Source organism: Stegodyphus dumicola, chromosome 3 (assembly GCF_044657685.1).
Source record: "Stegodyphus dumicola isolate Sdum_Otavi_A_Nest chromosome 3, ASM4465768v1".
In the NCBI taxonomy this organism is placed as follows: domain Eukaryota; kingdom Metazoa; phylum Arthropoda; class Arachnida; order Araneae; family Eresidae; genus Stegodyphus; species Stegodyphus dumicola.
This window is the reverse complement of record NC_140770.1, coordinates 267508314-267527058: the sequence shown is the minus strand read 5'-3', so window position 1 is coordinate 267527058 and position 18745 is coordinate 267508314. Positions and strand designations below refer to the sequence as shown.

Below are 18745 nucleotides of genomic sequence, written 5' to 3'. Positions count from 1 at the left end.
TAACCCGTTATTTTATGTTTTTGATTTTTTACTGCCAGTTCTCTCTTCCCGGTTTCTCGACAGAATGCAAATTAATTCGAGTGCATGTAAGTAAGAGTTTGGATTGTTAAGTCAAGAGCATGTTCTGCCTCTTGAAGGCTACGTTACTAGGTTTGCTCTTCTTGGAAAGACTTCCTGTCTTTGGCGTTACATTACTTTTTGCCGATAGTTCAATTCACGCCTGTAAAGTACGAGCCAACTTCGCGATTAAATTACTTTGTATAGTCTTTGACTATTAGATATTTAAAAATAGCTTTACATTTGAATTGCTAGTTGAGTGTCTCGGTATAAGTGCTGGTAGACGTTGTAAGCAACAGCTGTGCCTTCTGTAAATCCATTTTACTTTTTTTTTTGGCTGTTTTACAGGCTTCTAAATTTCTGTTGTACTTAAGACATACCGATAAGACGCATTACGTCTGTCAAAGGTTGGATTACAGTTTAGAGTATTGAAAGAGGTTAAATCTTATAGCTTAAAACCAGATACGAGCCAATTTCCCCGACATCCTCCACGAAGTCATTTCCCTAGTGAACCAGAAAGTTTTCGTTTGTATTGTTGTATTGGGATAAACAAACTACCTATTTAACATGGCAATATAAAAGAAATGAGACTGTTCGAGGTTTTTATTCCGTGCTGAAACTTTGTGAAAAATCATTAAGAGAGTATATTTAGAAATAAAGAAAAGCAATCTTTCCTTGAAGTTGTTAAAGCCATTTACAAATTACTCAAATAAATACACAATTCATAAATTTTCTAGACTCATAAATTGATAAAATGTTTTGCTACTGAAATCCTATTACCTTTAAAAGCATCAGAACTACAAGAGCAATATGCACCAAATTACATCTGTGTACTAAATGTTAGCGAAAACATCATGCCACACGACGGAAACTTGGAACAGCTGAAGTTGATTGTCAGAAAATTTTAGTTCTACAGAAGAAAGGCATGGTGTATAATCACTCGGGATAGTATAATTTTTGTAGTGCTGCAAAATATGCTAAAGTACCTTTCGAGTAAAGGACGCTTAAGCAGATAAGCATAAGTAACTTCGATCAGAAGTAGATTTTCCGAAATGTCCCATTCATCCTATTATCCATCATATTCCTTACTTTCTGAGAGCCCACCAGCGGCCGAGCGGTAATGTCGCTGAACACTGGTAGTTCGGTCTGAGGTTCGAATCCCGCGAACGGGCTGGCTGCACGGGAGTTTTCATGTTTTTCCTCATGTGTAACGGGTATACGAGCCAGTTTCCCTTAAAAGGTCCTCCACGAAGGCATCCCTCCCCTTAGGCAGATAGCCCTAGTGTGCTTTGCCATAACCAATACAACACCACACCACCTTACTTTCTGATGACTCTATTCTATTTAAGCAAGATGAAACGTAGTCAGTGTTATTAGACAATTCAAGCTAACCAAAACGACTCGACGGCCTTTTGTCATCCCCACCAAAACATGCATTTTACCAATGCTTTGAGAAACTCTGAAACAAAATATAAGCGTTCTGATGGACTAGAATGGTGACCACATTTCTACGTAAAATTTTATTTTACCTTAAACTCGCCTTCCGTATTGAACTCGAATTCTAGCAATTGTTGTTAAAACAATTTATAATTAATAGTGTATAGGAACACACAACACAAGCACAGAAGGAAGTTAAAATATATAAGGTGAAGCTTGAAAGCTCATGAAAAGTTAAAATTAGACATTTGCGGCGACCACTGAAGACCACTTCTGAAGCAGGTTTAGTTTTGGTTTATTCCGTTACGGAAAATACTCGATGGTATTCGGTCTAAGGGAGTTGGAACACTTCAAGGAAGACTTTCTAAGTGAAACTAGCTTGTATACAATTTACACGTAGGGGAAACCATGAAAACACCTATGTACCCAGCCCTTTCCGGGATTCGAACCTCGGAACGAACTACCAGTGTTTAGCAACTTTACCGCTTGGCTGCTAGTGGGCCTATTTTGAGGCAGGAGACATGAAAATTGAGCAATGCCCTTGCCGGGACTCGAACCTACACATCTCGAATATGCGCCGAGGGTGCTACGTAACCATGAAGGCATGCTGGGAAGAGAGAGAAAATACCTCATATCACACAATGATAAGAAAATTATGCATGTATCAAGAGATTTAAGAGATCAGCAATGTGTCTTCCTCAAAGCCTCTCTATTTCAGTCTGGGTGACGGAACAATGGTCCTGTTGCTCCTCTGTATGTTTTCAAATATAATGAATCAGAGAACGTAAAATTTAACTGAAAAATAAAGAGGGCGTAACTAATGTTTTAATGACTAACGTGACGGGCGTGACTAACGTAATTTTTTCTAATTTAGTCTTTACATAGTTTCAGACAGATTAAGAAGTGAGAATGCTCTAAACTCCCGACTAGAGAGACTACAGCAGCAAGATCCTCACAAAATGAGGGTAACAACGTTACTCACAATAATTATTCATCTGCCTTCAATGTCAGTGTGTATTGTTAATAAAGCTTTTCATAGATTTATAATAAATGTGGTTTAGTTCTACGCGCATTAAGTAATACGCATGCTAAAAAAATCGCAACATGTTAGAAGGTATTTCTCCCGCCTTCATAGCGTGCTTTGGTGGTGTAGTGGTCTGCACGCTAGTCCGCATATTCCAGAGGTCCGTGGCTCAATTTCCAGCGAAGGCGTTGCACATTTTTTATGACTCCAGCTTCCAAAAAATACCTAATGTATCTACAATGTTATGAAATCGTACATGCAGTCGCCCCATCAATATACGCTCTCATCAGTTCACTTTAAAACACACAGATTAAAATATTCAGAGCCATGTTTAGAGAACATACTACAGGCATATGAAGATCTGCTTTCTATGAAATACTGTATGGCATTCAGGTAGCAAAGAAAACAATTATTTCAATGGATTTTAAAATCTATATTTCATTTATAGGTTACTCGAACAACGCAGAATAATTGCAAGACAGCTTGGAGACTTTCCTGAAATCTGGAAATTTGCACGCAGATTTAGAACGGATGAACTACAGAAATACTTCTGCGGAATCCATCGTCGGATCCGCAGTTTCATCCAATGTTTCAGTTTCAGTTATGTTTTATTCCGTCATTGGATTTGATTATCAAATCCAATGACGGCAAACAAAGCCGTTACATTAAATGTTAAAAACTAAAGCTGTATCTCAAAACAGCGAATTTGAAATAGGTTTATGGAATGCGCGATTCTCATACGCTACTCTAAATGAGTGGTCTTCAAACATTGTAGACTCATGAAACCTTTTAGTTTTATGGTTTTTTTTTTTGGGAGAACCCTATCATAAATATACCTTAATTTAATATTTAAAGCGCATCAGTATGTTATATGTATTTTACATAAAGACAAAGTAAAACATTGCATTTTTCATTAAAAAGCTGTTAACATAAAATCAACGTAATTTATTCATTAACAGCATTAACGCCCGATTTAAGTGTCAACTACGTTTCTATTATTTTAATAATAGGAATGTGCTTGCTTGTCCTAGATCTATTAATGCTATCCGCAGTCGGGTTTTGTTGCCGCACACATTAAAATGTTAGCAGCTGTCTGAGAAATGTATAAGTATTCTTCATGAATCTAGAACCAAAAACTTACGAACTTGTCTTGCTTAAATATACACACACTGGCCAAATGATTTAGAAACGTTTGAGATTTTCATTTGAATGATAGGGATGATATACGCAAACTGTTTTATGACGCGAGTTACACGTAGTTACAATGCTAGGCTAAGTAAGGTGTAAGAGTGCTGTTCACGATGAATAAAGTAAAATGGGAAAAGCGACAGATCTTTCACCATTCGAAAAGGGCTAATTTTGGTGCTCGTTTAGCAGGGGCCTTGATTTCGAAGACAGGAAATCTTACTGTATTCTCAAAAGCAGCTATATAAAAAGGTTTTTAAAAGTTGAAATCAGAATCCGCAGTCCTTATCTAGATGTAACTGCGGTTCGAGCACAGTTTTCCAAGAGAGTGATAGGCGTTGTCTCCGACGAATTGTACAACAGAACGGGGACTCTAGTGTGCTTCAACTGAGACAGATCGTCAACCAAGGCTCTTTGTAACAGATTTCAGCTCGAACCATGCGCAAAGAATAGCAGAGGGTAGGAATATACATTCTGGTACCTGTGAGAAAACCACTCTTTTCTACCCGATATGCAAGAATTCGTTTGCAGTGACATTGGGAAAGAAAATCCGAGGTTTGAAAACTGGGTAATGGGGTCGGATGAATCCCGCTACACCTTATTTTAGACTAAAGAAGATGTCGAATTTAGCGAGAACCCGACAAAGCCATAATTCAATCTTTTCTTACTTGCACTGTGCAAGGGTTTGGTGGGAGTAGCATGATATGGGGCATGTTCTGCTCGCATAGAAGTGATTGCCTGGTGTTTCTCGAGGTAAACAAAGAACCACGAGATATTTAGATATACTGGCAAATAGGGTGCACCCTGCAAGGTTGCATTTTTACCTTGATGGCGAAGGATACTTCATGGATAACAACGATCTGACATACATCGTTCCAGAAGACTATACATCGTTCCAGAAGCGTTCACAGTTCGATCGCTGAACATCAGTCTGACTTCCAACACCTTTCTTGGCCCCCCGCATAGCCCAGATATGAAAATCATACAAATAGTTAGAAAATGTGTGGAATATCCTGGAAAGACGCATCCGACAGCACTCTCTTCTTCCATCTAATTTACAAGATCTAAAAAGTTGCATAGCCAATGTATGGTAATCTCTGGATGTAAATGCATTCCAGAAGCATGTAGACGCGATGCCCAAATGAATCAGAGCAGTTATCCGTGCAGTAGGTGATCTAATAAAATATTGATCTTGGATTTCTAATTCATTGGGCAGTGTGTGAAGATTTTAACTTTGAGTCTGTTGAAATCTCGTTAAGTTGCTCCCTTTCCTTCAGTGGCATACCGCCTAATTTATCGTAGTATTCGAACGGATTTTTATAAAATCATGCTTGCTTATTATCTTCTGCGAAATATTTTCTTACAGTTTTCTTCAATTAAAAAACGGGATCCATTACATAATTTTTAACACAATCATCTAAATTCAATTCATTTTCCATTAGAAAACTCTTCAGCTTTGCAAAGCATTACACGTCATTCTCCTTAACATGTTATAACCGCATGTCAAAACTATTCTATATCTAAATGTATCTTTATAATTTTTTATTAATAAACACTAGTGAACAATTGTGAGTACTTTATAATCTTCTTTTTAAATTTTTATTTTGACTGCTTTCTGTGGAACACACTTTGAAGACCACTTGCTCTATATAATATTGCCGTGCCTTGCCGTGCCTTGTGTGGCAGGAAAATCTACCGTGTTTCATAATTTCAAAATTTTACTTCGCCCCACTATGGAGATTAGGAATAATGTCAATTAAATAAAAGTCATTCAACATTGGAAGTATCATGAAAATTATTAAAACTTATTGTAATATTTGTCACTTTGTATTACGCTGCGAAAGGTAGAGACACGGATAATTTAGAAGCACAAACATTTCTAATTCCAAAACTTGATTTACTGAGTGTTTCTATTTCTGAGGATATTTTGCAATTGAATTTGCTTTAATCCAATTTATTCAAGCGTTTTTTCTGATATGCCGCACAATTCTGATTATTATAGCTTCTTCTTTAATAATTTTAACTGTCACTCATCCACAACCAAGAATGTATACCTTAGCTTTAGGCTACTAGATGTAGTTAAGGCTACTAAACCTACTCGCCTTCACGTAAAACTATTAGAACCAAACTACTGCGACACATCATAAAAATTCAGGCACGAATATATATTTATGTAACATAAACATAAGCACGTAAAAAGAATCTTTGGATAGAATACTCAACAGGTGAACATCTTTGCAACATCATTATTGCGTCGGCTAACGAAAATGAATATGTTAATGATATCCGTCAGGTATTCGATTGGCTGAATAAACAAGTTTTGACTATAAAGTTTAATAAATACGTACTTCGAAACCATCGTTTTTCTTCTTAGGTTGTCTTACGAGTGCGTGTGGTGTATCCCGATAATACAAAAATAGTCGCCTTACCAAAATATGCCACTATAGCCCGACGTAAATGTCTTTTAGTCATTATAAATTTCTACTGTCTCTTCTCACCATAGACAGCTGAAACCCAAGATCATTTACATCTAAGCTCCGTTGCTTGGAACAACCAGCTTAATAAGGCATTTAGAAAATCCAAACATGATCATATTAACGCTGAATTTCTTTGTTAGCTTTTTCCAACTCACAAGCTGAATATTATGGACGGCGCTACTGACACTTCCAAGGGAGCGGTATTACACGTGTGACACATTAACAACAACCAGCCCTTAGCATTGTCCCTCCCAAAGCTCATTCCCACTCAATAAATATACAGCACGTATGACAGACACTTAGCTCACTGTTTACGCAGCTATGAAATACTTCAGACAATATTAAAGGCCAGCATTTCTCTACATTTACTGACCATCGACCTCCAATTTATGTATTCACTTCAAAACCAAATTCTGCTTCCCCGCAACAAATTAGGCATTTAAATTGCATAGCTCAGTTCGGCCATATATTTGCTTTCAGCAATGTCACTCTTACACTCATCAAAACGTCGATGGAACGCACCACTGGATCTCACTCCTATTGCTCACTACAAGCCACACATGATGAGTTAAAACATGTCAGTGAAGATTCATTGTGCTCATTGACATTCTAGTTTTTAACACTGCAGTTATTTTATGGTAAACAAATAAATAATTATGGTAAACAAATATTTTATGGTAAACAAATAAAATTTTCTCTAATGGTAAACAAATTAACACTCTGTCCTTGTATTCCTAAATATGATTCATTCATCTTTCCAAAAGTACCTTACTTCGGGAATGTAACAAAAGTGTTTCATGTCCACTGCCTATCTCTTAGCATAAAAGTCATAAATATTATTGAATTTAAAGCTCGGCACTTAATAAAATTAACAATGCTTACAGTTTAATTCAAAACGATTTTCAGGTTTTTTGGGATTGGTTTGGGCACTAAAGTCTCACAATGAATGGGGCGGTGAGCAAATTTAGTTCCGGGCGCAACTTTCCTTATTTCAGAAATAACAACGGAATGTTTTCCTGTTAAACCCTCCGTCACTGCATACCGCAGTGTACTTATTCCAAGGAATGTCATTGACATAAAATTGTCAATTAATTTGAAAATTTCATTTGCAATTGCTCTGTCATGAAGAGATTCACAAAATAAATACTCTTCGGCAATTCGTTTATCTTTTTGGAAATGTTTGTACACTAATAATTGAATAAAGTTCGTTATATCAATACTTTCATCCAATTGCAATGCTTAATACTCACTGAGTTTTATTTTTTTAATACGTGTCACTTTTATAGAATTTATCATTTCATGAATTCGTCAACTTGATTACGGAATATTATTAATTTCATTAGCCGCTTTTTCGTTGGATAATGTTAAAATGATATCTTTAGCTGCTGGTGATATAAGGTTTTCTCCAATAATGTGAGCTTGCCCAGTCTTTGCAAATCTCAGACTAACTAGGTAACTAACTAGCTTCCAAAGCTTTTTCGCTTTAAATAAATCTTACATTACTTGTTTCCTGCTTTTGAGCTCCGATAATTTCGTCTTAAAATATTCTTCAGATTTATCCTTTAAATTTGCAAGCTTAGATTCAAGATGTCTTTTAAGAAACGATGGTTTCATACTTTGATTGTGCTCAATGTGTTCATCGCAAACAACCCATTGAGGTTCAGGTTCATTTCATCACCATTCCAAGTAAACCCAAATGACTTTCATTATATTTTCTATAAAGAATTGTACTTTTATTTTCAGTATTCTTAGTGCTAGTAAATTGTTCTGAATCCATCGCCTGGGAATCATTACTTTTCCGCTTAATAAAGCCATTTTTTCATTTTGAAAATCTAGGGGATATTTTAACTATTTTTTCACAAATATTTAGATGCACAGTATATTACGAGTTCTTCAAAAACAAACGACAATATTCTCAAATCGCGTAGAAAAGTAAGGAATACAAAACAACAAGAAGACTGTTAGAGAAAGCAAACTGACGTAAAAAAGTCATTCTAATTTAGAGCCCGGAAATGGTGGGGCATAAGGTATAGACATGCTAATAAACCAATCATCTCAAAAAGAATTAATGAGATATTATTATTTCTTTATAGGAACTTATTTTTGTTTCCTATTAAATAGAACATCCATTTCTATTACTCCTTTTAAAAACGTCATTTATAACAAACTTTGTTATGTCTATGGTTAAAAGAATACTTATGAAAATAAAAACAGATTTTTTTGCTATGAGCGACTATTGACCTTGAACAAAGCTCAGATCGCATCAATTTACGAGCGTTTGAGAAAAAAAATGAATTTTGGGAAATTTAATTTTTGAATTCAATAGTTAAAATACTTTGTTTCTTTGTGCACCACCTAATTAAGGTTTTTGGCAAAATGTAACCCCATTTGTTTATAAAAAACGTTGGAACGTGGAATACAACAAAACGCATAAGAAAATGGCGATCTTGGTTGACTGAAAAATTTCTATCAGCATGGTGCCTGGAGGTTGCCTCTCATGATTGCCAGACTTCGCCGCATTCTGAAAATTTGGCGACTTCTGCAAAAGTAGTCGCGATAATATGTAAGTACCGAGAACTCATAGATTTCAGTCTAATTTGAAATAGCACTCGAAAGTGTTATTGTAATTGAAGTTTTGAAAAAAAGTGCTGATAATATGAGTAATTTATTAAAATATTCTTTTAAGAAATTCGTCAGCTTCTAAATTTTCATCATTTAATTAATTTCTTTAAATCAGCCACGAATATCATATCTAGTTTTCATATCTCTACAAGTAAATCGTCTGCTTTGCTTTATTTAAGTATAGCAAAGCACTCGAGAGGCTATCTGCCTAAGGGAAGGATTGACTTTGTGAGGGACTTCCTAAGGGAAACAGCCTCGTATACACATTACACGTGGGGAGAATCACAAAAACGCCCATCCAGCCAGCCCGCTCGATAAGAAATTAAGTGATGTTATATTAAACACACTAAGCTGTTTCTTTATCAGTTGCTGTCTTGCATTTCCAGTGAGCTAAAGTTTTATTTTATATTCATTCACGTTGGAACAATATTATGAGTTCGAATAAGTTATGTTATTCATTTTGTTTATAATAATATCATTTAGTACTGACGAATAGTAGAAATACCTGCTACAGTCTTCTTATATTTTGCTAAAAACACATAAAGTCCATTTCATGATGGTCAGGAGTATTCAAATATAAAAGAGGTCTAAATGTAGTGAGCGAAAGGCTGATTTGATAAGCAATACTTCATTCTAATATACTGATTTTTAATCCGCTATCAATAAATAGAGTTTACATATTTTGGTTTTAGAAGCTAAAACTGGAAAGCAAACTGCTGAAACATTAATTTTCGAAAAAAAACAACATTTTCCCATTTTTTAAGAATAAATGGCTGTCAGACAATTTGCTGTAATATAAAACACAATCCAAGAGCATTTGTCAATTATTAGGTGTTGTGTTACTTTCCCTTTCACCGACTTTGAAGGTTTATTTATTAAATTATCTGATTTAGTTTCTCTTATTTATTGCCAATGGAAAAATAAATAAGTGTTGAATAAAAACAACTACTTACTCCTATAGGAAATACACAAACCTTTTTGGCATTTTAATTTGAAATTTGAGAACGCCAATCACACAAAATTGTGTTTTTAGTTTTAGATGAGTTTCGTAGTCATTTGCTTACAATTACCTCATAAACTGTAATTTTCAAACAAATGGATTATTGTATTTACTTCCGGCTGTTCATGCTTAATATTTATTCTGTTTGCAATTACTATATCAAAAATAAAACCTTATTACTGAATTAATACGTATCAAAGTTCCTTTAGTTAGAAAATGTATTTCATCATTCTTCCTCATTTCCACTACAAAAACCTTTCACTGTAATTTTATCTTAACCAAGGGAGAACAATAAAATGGTACTACCATTATTAAAATGTGGAGCAATAATATTTTCTTTTATGACATGCATTAGCCATTTTAGGCTTCGGCCTTTATTAAGACCAGAAGCGGTGGTCATTTTATTATGGAGGAACCTAACAAGCGGCCACCGTCACCTCCTACAAAGAGGCGAACAATTCACATCCTTGACGTCTGCGGGTTTTGAGACCGGACACTTTGGTACAGTAATCAGGGTCACTGACCACTTTCCCGTCTAGGCAGCGGAAAAATATGCAATGCATAATATACCAAATTTTAGGGGTTTATTTAATGTCTTTAACAGTTATTTTATGTTTCAGCACCTTCCCCATCCCTCTTGCTTTCAACTCACACTTGATTGCCAGAATGCAGATTCACTAGCGCGCATTGCTTTCAAATTAAGTAGAAGATAGTATTTAAAGAAAGGATTTGGAAGGTGGGTTCAGAGCATGTTCTGCCCACCTGAAGGCCCCGTTGCTAACCTTTGATTCTATAGCGGTTAAAATTCGAGCTATTCTTGCCATTAGGCTTGTTTACCCAGACTTTCGAGTCACAGCCAGCTTGTGGGATAGTTAACCTGCGAAGCTGTTAGGCTCCATTACTTTTAAATTATTCATTACCTTTTGAATTAAGCCAAAAATGTTCGCTTTTGTAAGCACGAGTTGCTGCCGACTGGTAACGTTTTTTTAGTTAATAAGAGTTCCTTCTTCTGACTTTGTAGTACTTAAGGACTTGGTGATAATCCACCAAATAGCCTTCACCATCGAATACATTTTATGATAGCCAAGTGTACAAGACGTTATGAATTTCATAGCATCTACCACATACAAAATGTCGATCCATGGTCAAATCTTGAAACACAGTCTATTGTTATATTAACCAGGACTTAAAATTTATCTGCCTGGCGAGTTTAGTGTCAAATCGTAGCTCAAAATTTAAGATACTCATTTTTTGTTGTTGTTGTTAACGCAATTAAGACATACTTTCTCTTTACAGATACATTAATTCTGATGAACTTGTGAGCTGTTCTGTATCTGATCTCAAACAAACGCTGAAAGTAGCAACGAAATTCGGAATAAAATCTCTGCAAAACCTGTGCGTTTCGAGGTTTACAGACCTGGATATCAACGCGGACAATGTGTTTGAAGTATTAGAAGCTGCGGACTTCGTAAGACACGAAGAAGTTCGTCAGAAATGTATGAAGGTTCTCATAAATTATACTGAAGCTGCGTTAAATTCTTCTGCGTTTAAAGATGCAAGTCTGGCTACTGTGCTTTGTATGTTTCGATTGACGGAATTAAACATTTATAGTGAATCCTGCTTACTTGAAGCTGCTATCTCGTGGTTAAAACATAATCCAACTTGTTCAAAAAATTAACTATTGTCTTGCATAGATATTACGACACTAAGTACTGAAGAATTTTTAGGAATTGTAGAAAAGTTTCCAACATTTTTTAGTGACAAAGAAATAGTCAAAATTCTTTTAAATATTAGACATTTTGGATCTCGAGATTTGCCTACATTTTGCGTTACTCATAGCGTCAGAAGAAACTTTCTTAAACATAAGAACAAAATACCTCATAAATTCGAGACTACAGAAACTGCTGAGACAGCGTTTGAATCTAAATTGTTTCCTGCAAAAAGGACCACAGGAACAGAAATAAAAACTACAGCTGTTGTTACTGCAAATAAATGTATTCAAACCTCTGCTTGTACGTATATTTCAGATCCTTCAAAACCAGAGCAAAGAAATCAGTTAAATGCGGAATGGAAGAGTTTTTTCTGCGCCTGTAAGAATTCTGAAAACACTACCCAAGAAACAGTTCACTACTCAACAGACAATAAAAATTTACTGAAAGATCAGCCGTTAATTTTCAATGAAGAACATTTCTCAGGCTCAGAGGTAAGTTATTTAATTTTTGATATTCATTTCCTCTTTTTTAGTTAATTGCATTTCATGCATACACAATGAGAATAAATATATCTTTTCCCGCCTAAAATACGCGTAACAAATTATGCATTCAAAATCAAAGACCTAATTTTCTTTTTCTCATGTCGCATTTCCTTAAAATTCCTTCTTAGAGCCGATACACATTAAATGTCAGTACTTCTTTACTATAGTAGCCCTCGAGATTGAATCGCCAATCAACCGAGAATTTAATTTTGTTTTGGCATTTTTCATATAAACTTTAAAAGTTTAAATCACTTTTCCAACTATTGCCACCAAATATTATTGCCCTGTATTATATATAAAGAAATTAAATAATGAAGAATCTGCATAAATGTATGCATGTTTCTCGCATTGTGATAAAGCAACGGCACTTAGAGCCATCCAATTTTTAATAACGTACATCTCCACCCGAATATGAGCACCTGGATACCCAAATTTAGAATTCCGTTTTTTATCTGTTTCACATTTTATAAAGCATTTAGGAGTTTTTGATTAAGAATCTCAACGATTTCAAAGCCAGCAATGTCAACACTGTACGCAAAGAGAAAAAAAAAAACATTTTTATCTCCAGCGTGAGAGACTGTATATCGGAAATTCTAAAGATATGCTCCTTTTTAATTTATTTTGCGGTATTGCTGTTGAATTGCATTTTATCGTTTAAGTGCGAAGAACATGATATTTAACAAATAAAGGTAACATACAAAACGTTAAAAAAAACCCTTTGGGCGTAATTTTTTTAAAAATTTTTTTTGCGTAAAAGTATATTAATTGTTTTTTTCTGTGAATATAACGTTAATAACCTTTAATTTACCAAGTGGTGAGGCGGATGCGATATCCATGTTTTAATAAAAAGATGTTTTACCTGACAAACGAGCATGGTAAAATGGCCATAATATGTTACTTTACGTTAACGATGGAACCATTTGGAGGTGCAATGTTAAAAACTGCAAAACGAAGAAGGTCTTTCGTGTTGGAAAATTTGTTCAGCAGTTCCAGAAACATCGCTCCTCACTGCTATTAGATTTGTGTATTCCTGAGCGGGGGTGGTGGTGTATTTAATTATGGCAAAGCACATTAGAGGTATCTGCCTAAGAGGCTGGGTGCCTTCGTGGAGGACGTTCTAAGGCAAACTGGAGCGTATACACGTTACACATGGGGAAAACCACAAAACACTCATGCAGCCAGCCCGTTCGCGCGATTCGAACCTCGAACCGAACTACCAGTTTTCAGCGACTTTACCGCTCGGCCGCTGGTGGGCCTCCTGAGCAGAGGAATTGACGTATATGAAACGGTCTCTGAGCGGCCGTCACAATAAGCTTGCCACTGCAATGCTGCTGCCTCATCCACGTAATTCTATGGATGTCCTATCGCGGGTATTAGCAGCTTGTTTGTCATTGATTTAAAACTTTTATCTCTGCTGCTTTTCATTCTGTATATACTGTTCTAGTACATTTTATATTTTTTCCTCAAGTAGAAACTGACATCATTCTGAAATTTAAGATTTTGTATGAGAAAACTTTAGCGATAGTATGACGCTAATACAACCGTCATATATGTTTAGTCCTATTTACTTACAGCGTAGGTGCATGTTCTATTGATTTAACGTGTAAATTTTGCTACAAATTCCTCGTTAGCGATAAGTCAAGGTATCTTATCGCTAGCCTGTATATAACACGTGTTAAGAAATAAGCCTAAAAGTGTAGCTGTAGATGTATTTTACACAAAAATCTGATCGCAGACAGAAGACGTAACATTCGGGAATTTGTGTCGTCTTTGAGCTCAATTAATGCAGAAAAATTATTTATTGTTTTCTATATTAAGGTTTTTGAAAATGTTTGATAAATAACAAATCAGTCAAAATTTTATAATATTCATAACTGATTTGACTGATATTAAGTACTAAATAATTTGTATTCTTTAATTATTTGATAAACACTTTAGTAAAGTTATTTCTTAATAACCCTATTTCTATTTGATTTTTAACTTGGTTCTTATTTTAGTAAAAATGCTATTGGAAACCTTCCATTTTTGTTACAATTAATTTTTTAACAATGGTTTTTCCGTACCAGAACTTACCAGTAACAGGCATGTTTGTTTTTCGTAATACCAGCATTCGCAGAAATGGCAGTTTTGTAATCACTAACATAAATTTTCCAATTAAAAGCATAATCCCAATCCCTGCGATACCAATTTTTATTCAATTATTTTAGAACAGCCGCTTTGCACATGGAAAGAACAGACCTTCGCTTTTCTGTTTAGAGCCATATCTAGGATTTTCAGAACGAGGAACAAGTGCACATTTTGCGTGCCCTCCCGTTTGCCAAAATGGAAATACGGAAGAAAAAGAAAATTTTACTGAGCTCAGGGACAGATGTCTTCCCTTGTCCTCTATCATATAAAAATATTGACTCAGTCTTTGTGTTAAAAATAGTGAATGTTTTCTTTAGTGATTAACATTTTGTTCAAAGTAATTTTTCAATTTCCCCTTATGTTTTCCAGGTGAATAGAGCGGAAAGGAAGCAAGCGTTTTCCGGAATGTCTTCTACATGGAATAAAGAAGAAATACTCAGGCAGCTGACTGTCTCTTCTTTATGTAGTGAACATCCGAGTTGCCAGTCGCTTCCGCCATCAGAAATACATGTATACCGACTCGGGGAGAATTGGCCATTATCGAGAAATAACAAATACAAGCCCATGAGTGATCAATTTAGATCCCCAGAAATGATAAATCGCCCAATTAACCAGAAATTTTCATGCAGAATCACAGACGACTCTCACCATAGCAATTTACCAACAAGCATTAGAGAAGATCCAGTCAGTAATTCAGTTCAGCCGCCAAGAACGGTAGACGACACTAACAGTATGTCTATTCTTCCTTCAAGCTTGATGGGAGATTCAAACGGCAAGCCACTTCCGCCTTCAAGGGTAATGACAGATCCAAACAGTAAACCAATTGTGCCCCCTAAACCGATGAGAATACAAGAAATTTCGCCCGGAATAATAAAGGAAAATCCAAGAAATAAGCCTGTTCTACCCCCAAGACCGATGAAACATTCAAGCAATAAGCCGACTCCGCTCCAACGAATAAAGAAAGATCGCATTAACGACACCATCCCGTCCCAAGGCAAATAGTAATTGTTGCAATAATATTGTTGCTTTCTACGGGTTCGTGGATTTCGAGTGATCGATAACAACACGTGATGAAGAATCAAAATACAATTTATTCGCCAGTGTCACTGAGGAGACAGTTCAAAAACACGTTTACAGTCATCGAAATGACTACGTTAAAAAATCAGCAACACAGCCTTTGGGCTATCAGGCTATAACAGTGAAGACATCTTCACGGCAAAGCACTAAAGTACAGCTTCCGACTCGGTTCGGTCACTCTCGGAGCTCAAGGCACTGCTACTGAACTCAACGTACTCTCGATGACATACTGATGATACTCACCGATACTCTGCGCATAGAAAGGGGGTTTATATAGCTTTTGGCCTGCCTTCGAGATCATTCTGAGCCAAACCGATGAGAATTAGTTCTAAAATGTTCTCCATCCGTCTATGGCTTATCGCCAAATGGGCGATTTCGCGCTAAGTCTGGCAACCCTAATTTTCCTTGCCATTTGCCAACTTTGTCGGGAAGCTGCCTGATTGCAGCTGAGCATTTCGTAACTATTCTATATATTCATTAGTATATACTTCTATATATTCATTAGTATATACTTCTATATATTCATTAGTATATAATACCTATTACATAGTATATTGAAATACCAAAGGAAAGATGTACTTATCGTTTGTAGTTCAGGTTCACTAAGGGTATATAGAATCTGAAGCAGACATTAAAAAATTTCAGGCATAGGAAAATTATAAACCCCTTTAATTAGTTATTAATCTGTCTTATTAAATATTTTTAAATACTCATATATTACAAAGTTTTAGATACTTTTCCTTGCTTTTTAATAAAACGTAAACATTAATTTTAAGATATATTCGAATGCAATAAACTGCATTTTATAAAAATTTAAGATTCGAATCAGTTATAATAATAAGTTGTAGAGACGTTAGGTATTTTTTGGAAGCAGGAAAGATGAAAAATGAGCAAACGCCTTCGCGGGAATTGAACCACGGACCTCTGGAATACCGGCCCAGCGTGCAGAACAACTACACCACGTAGGCACGTCAAGAAGGTGGGAGAAATACTTTATATACTCCACCTTTTAAAGGCCGACTGGGGTTTTTAGGGGACCCAATCGCCAAATCCTGGGTGGGGAGAAATCATCATCCACCACCCTTTTAGATCGGGCGCAACTGTAAAGAAATTAGGTATCTTTTGGAAGCAGGAAAGATGAAAAATAAGCAAACGCCTTCGCCGGGAATCGAACCACGGACTTCTTGAATACCGTCCGAGCGTGCAGAACCACTACACCACGAAGGAACGCCAAGAAGGTGGGAGAAATACCTTATAAAGTTATGGCCTTCCAGTTTTCCCGAGGCCCTTTCAGAAAAAGTCAACAGTAGAAAAAATGTTTCTTTAAACCTCTAAACATTATGAAGATTGTTTATATTGCTGCGTGCGTACGGGTTCGTAATACATTGAATGCACAAGTCCGATTAAAAACTTAATACAATTTATTCTTATCACACGAAATATGGCAAAATGCTGGATTTTTCCTCAAAGATATTCATACAACATTCACAATATCATTCATATAATAAGTAGCTATATTTTAAACCACTTAAACATTAAATAGAACGCAGCCTAAAGCGCAGAGAAAGCTAATCCGATCCCACCGCTAATTCGCTACAATCAACAAACAACAGCTATTTAATTCTTAGGACTTATTATCACTTCGGACTTATTCTTCGGCTATTTAAACAAATACTGAAATGTTTCTCTCCGGCTTTTATAGCTTTTCAAATCGGCCGCGCGAGACAGTTCTAGCAATTTCTGGAAAGCAAAGAGAGTAGAATTACGGTTACAGCTAACACAGTAGTCAGTTACATTTATTCGAATTAAATATAAATTACAAAGATAAACTTTTATTCAATGTTAGATGCACCTGCTCTTGTATTTTTACTTTTTCGGCGTAGCTTTCTCTTAAAACTCGTCACGCGCTGTATTGCGCGGAGAAATAAAACAATTAAATTATAATTCTACAAAAAAATGTCCAACTAAATACGAAATTCGTAACAATATTTTCAGGAAGATACAATCATTCTCGAAAGGAGATGGTGTTTAATATAATTAGAAATTAGAAGCTTTGTGGTTGTTTAACGCTTCATTTGGTTTTTCACCACTTGACAAGATTCTTTCCTAAGTTTTTTATTTTATTTTTACGTGGGGCATTCTAAAAAAAAAAAAGGTAAAACTAAAATCTGAAAGTGCATTGCTGAAACACGCTACGAACTCATTTGTATGTTTAAAGTGCCCTTATATGTAATAAATATTTGTTATTTACGTTCTTAATAAATATATATTTTTGACATATTTCTTATTCTATCAATTACGCTTCATACCCATAAAGAAGGAATCATTTATAATGATTTCACTTCGTTTACAAAATTCTTAAGTTGAATTTTTTAAACCTATTTTGTTCCTGTGATTTCAAGCTGGACTTAACTAGAGTCGTTTCCAAAAAATTAAGGAAAAATCATAAATTAGCAACAAATAGTTAAAAAAATAAGCCAATCCCTACAGAATTTGAATATGTTGTCAAAGACGAGTTGATGTGTAAACCGCAGGCGTAAATTTGTGGCGATGCAACTAAAACACGTTACATGCGAGGAGCATAAAATTGCATGTTTCACAGCAAGCCTGCAAATTTCGCTGTGAAACTGAGATAAGAAATTTGGGATAGCCAATTCGTAATAATGACCTTCAAACATCATCTGTCCGAAGAATTGAATTGGAGGGCTTTTGTGGAAACAGAGGTAGGACAAAGTAACACAGATGTGGCCAGATCACTAATTACGAGTCCTTCTGTTATCCACAGACTTTGGCAAAAACCTCTTACTACACATTCGGCATGTAGGAGGTTCAGGAAACGGACAGCCAATTGCTACGATGAACGCCGATGACTGATATTTTTTGTTATGTGCTCGAAGGAACAGAATAGCAAGTAAGATCCTCCTTTCCTACAGCCACCGGGAAGTTGGCGTTACATTCAGCAGGAGTAGAACGACTCGCAGAAGAGGTCTGCAAGCGAAGCGATCAACCAAACATTTGCGTGCCGGTCACGTCAGGTCATACAAGGAAACGTTTGAGGTGGGCATTTCAACATGTCGACTAGATGGCTGATCAATGGAGGGCTGTTCTCTTTGCGGATGAGTCCACGTGTAGCCTCCAAGACGACAGTAGGCGTTATTTGATTTGCAGATAACGTGGAACCTTTACAAGCAATGAAACATCCATGAAAGGGATGCTTACGGAGGATGCAATCTCTGTGTTTGGAATGGTATCTTTTTGGGTGGTCGCAAAGACATCCATGCATTTCCATGTGCATTCCGTAAATACTCAGGCCTATGGAGATGACATACTCGATGCGTATGTGCGCCCTTATGCCGGGACAGTAGGTGATGATTTCCTACTACAGGACGATAACGCTAGACCGCACATGGTTGGCATCGTAGATGATTATATTGAGCACCTAACAATTCAGCGCATGAAGTTGCCAGCTCGATCACCGGCCCTGA

General features: G+C 36.0%; 3 protein-coding genes across 7 annotated transcripts in view; 2 read left to right on the top strand and 1 right to left on the bottom strand.

Annotated features, from left to right (window-relative positions):
* The window catches only part of LOC118197387 (kelch-like protein 17), a 30462-nt gene extending 18836 nt beyond the window's left edge, over positions 1 to 11626 (top strand). For 3 of the 4 annotated variants that reach the window (XM_085814115.1, XM_035368893.2, XM_035368894.2), the window contains one exon: positions 11099 to 11424. In XM_085814115.1, the coding sequence (XP_085670241.1) occupies positions 11099 to 11107 (9 nt within the window). In that variant the 3' untranslated portion in view covers positions 11108 to 11424. Of the gene's footprint in view, positions 1 to 11098 lie in introns of all 4 variants that reach the window. The other variant, XM_035368895.2, reaches the window with a different exon arrangement.
* Dgk (diacyl glycerol kinase 1) overlaps positions 1 to 18745 on the bottom strand; it is a 911622-nt gene that overhangs the window by 517867 nt on the left and 375010 nt on the right. The window lies entirely within an intron of this gene.
* LOC146998337 (uncharacterized) lies at positions 11490 to 17538 on the top strand (the record flags this gene model as incomplete). The annotated part of the gene is made up of 2 exons (XM_085814116.1): positions 11490 to 12005; positions 14553 to 17538. Coding segments are annotated over 2 exons (1149 nt in total), but the record flags the coding sequence as incomplete, so codon positions are not given.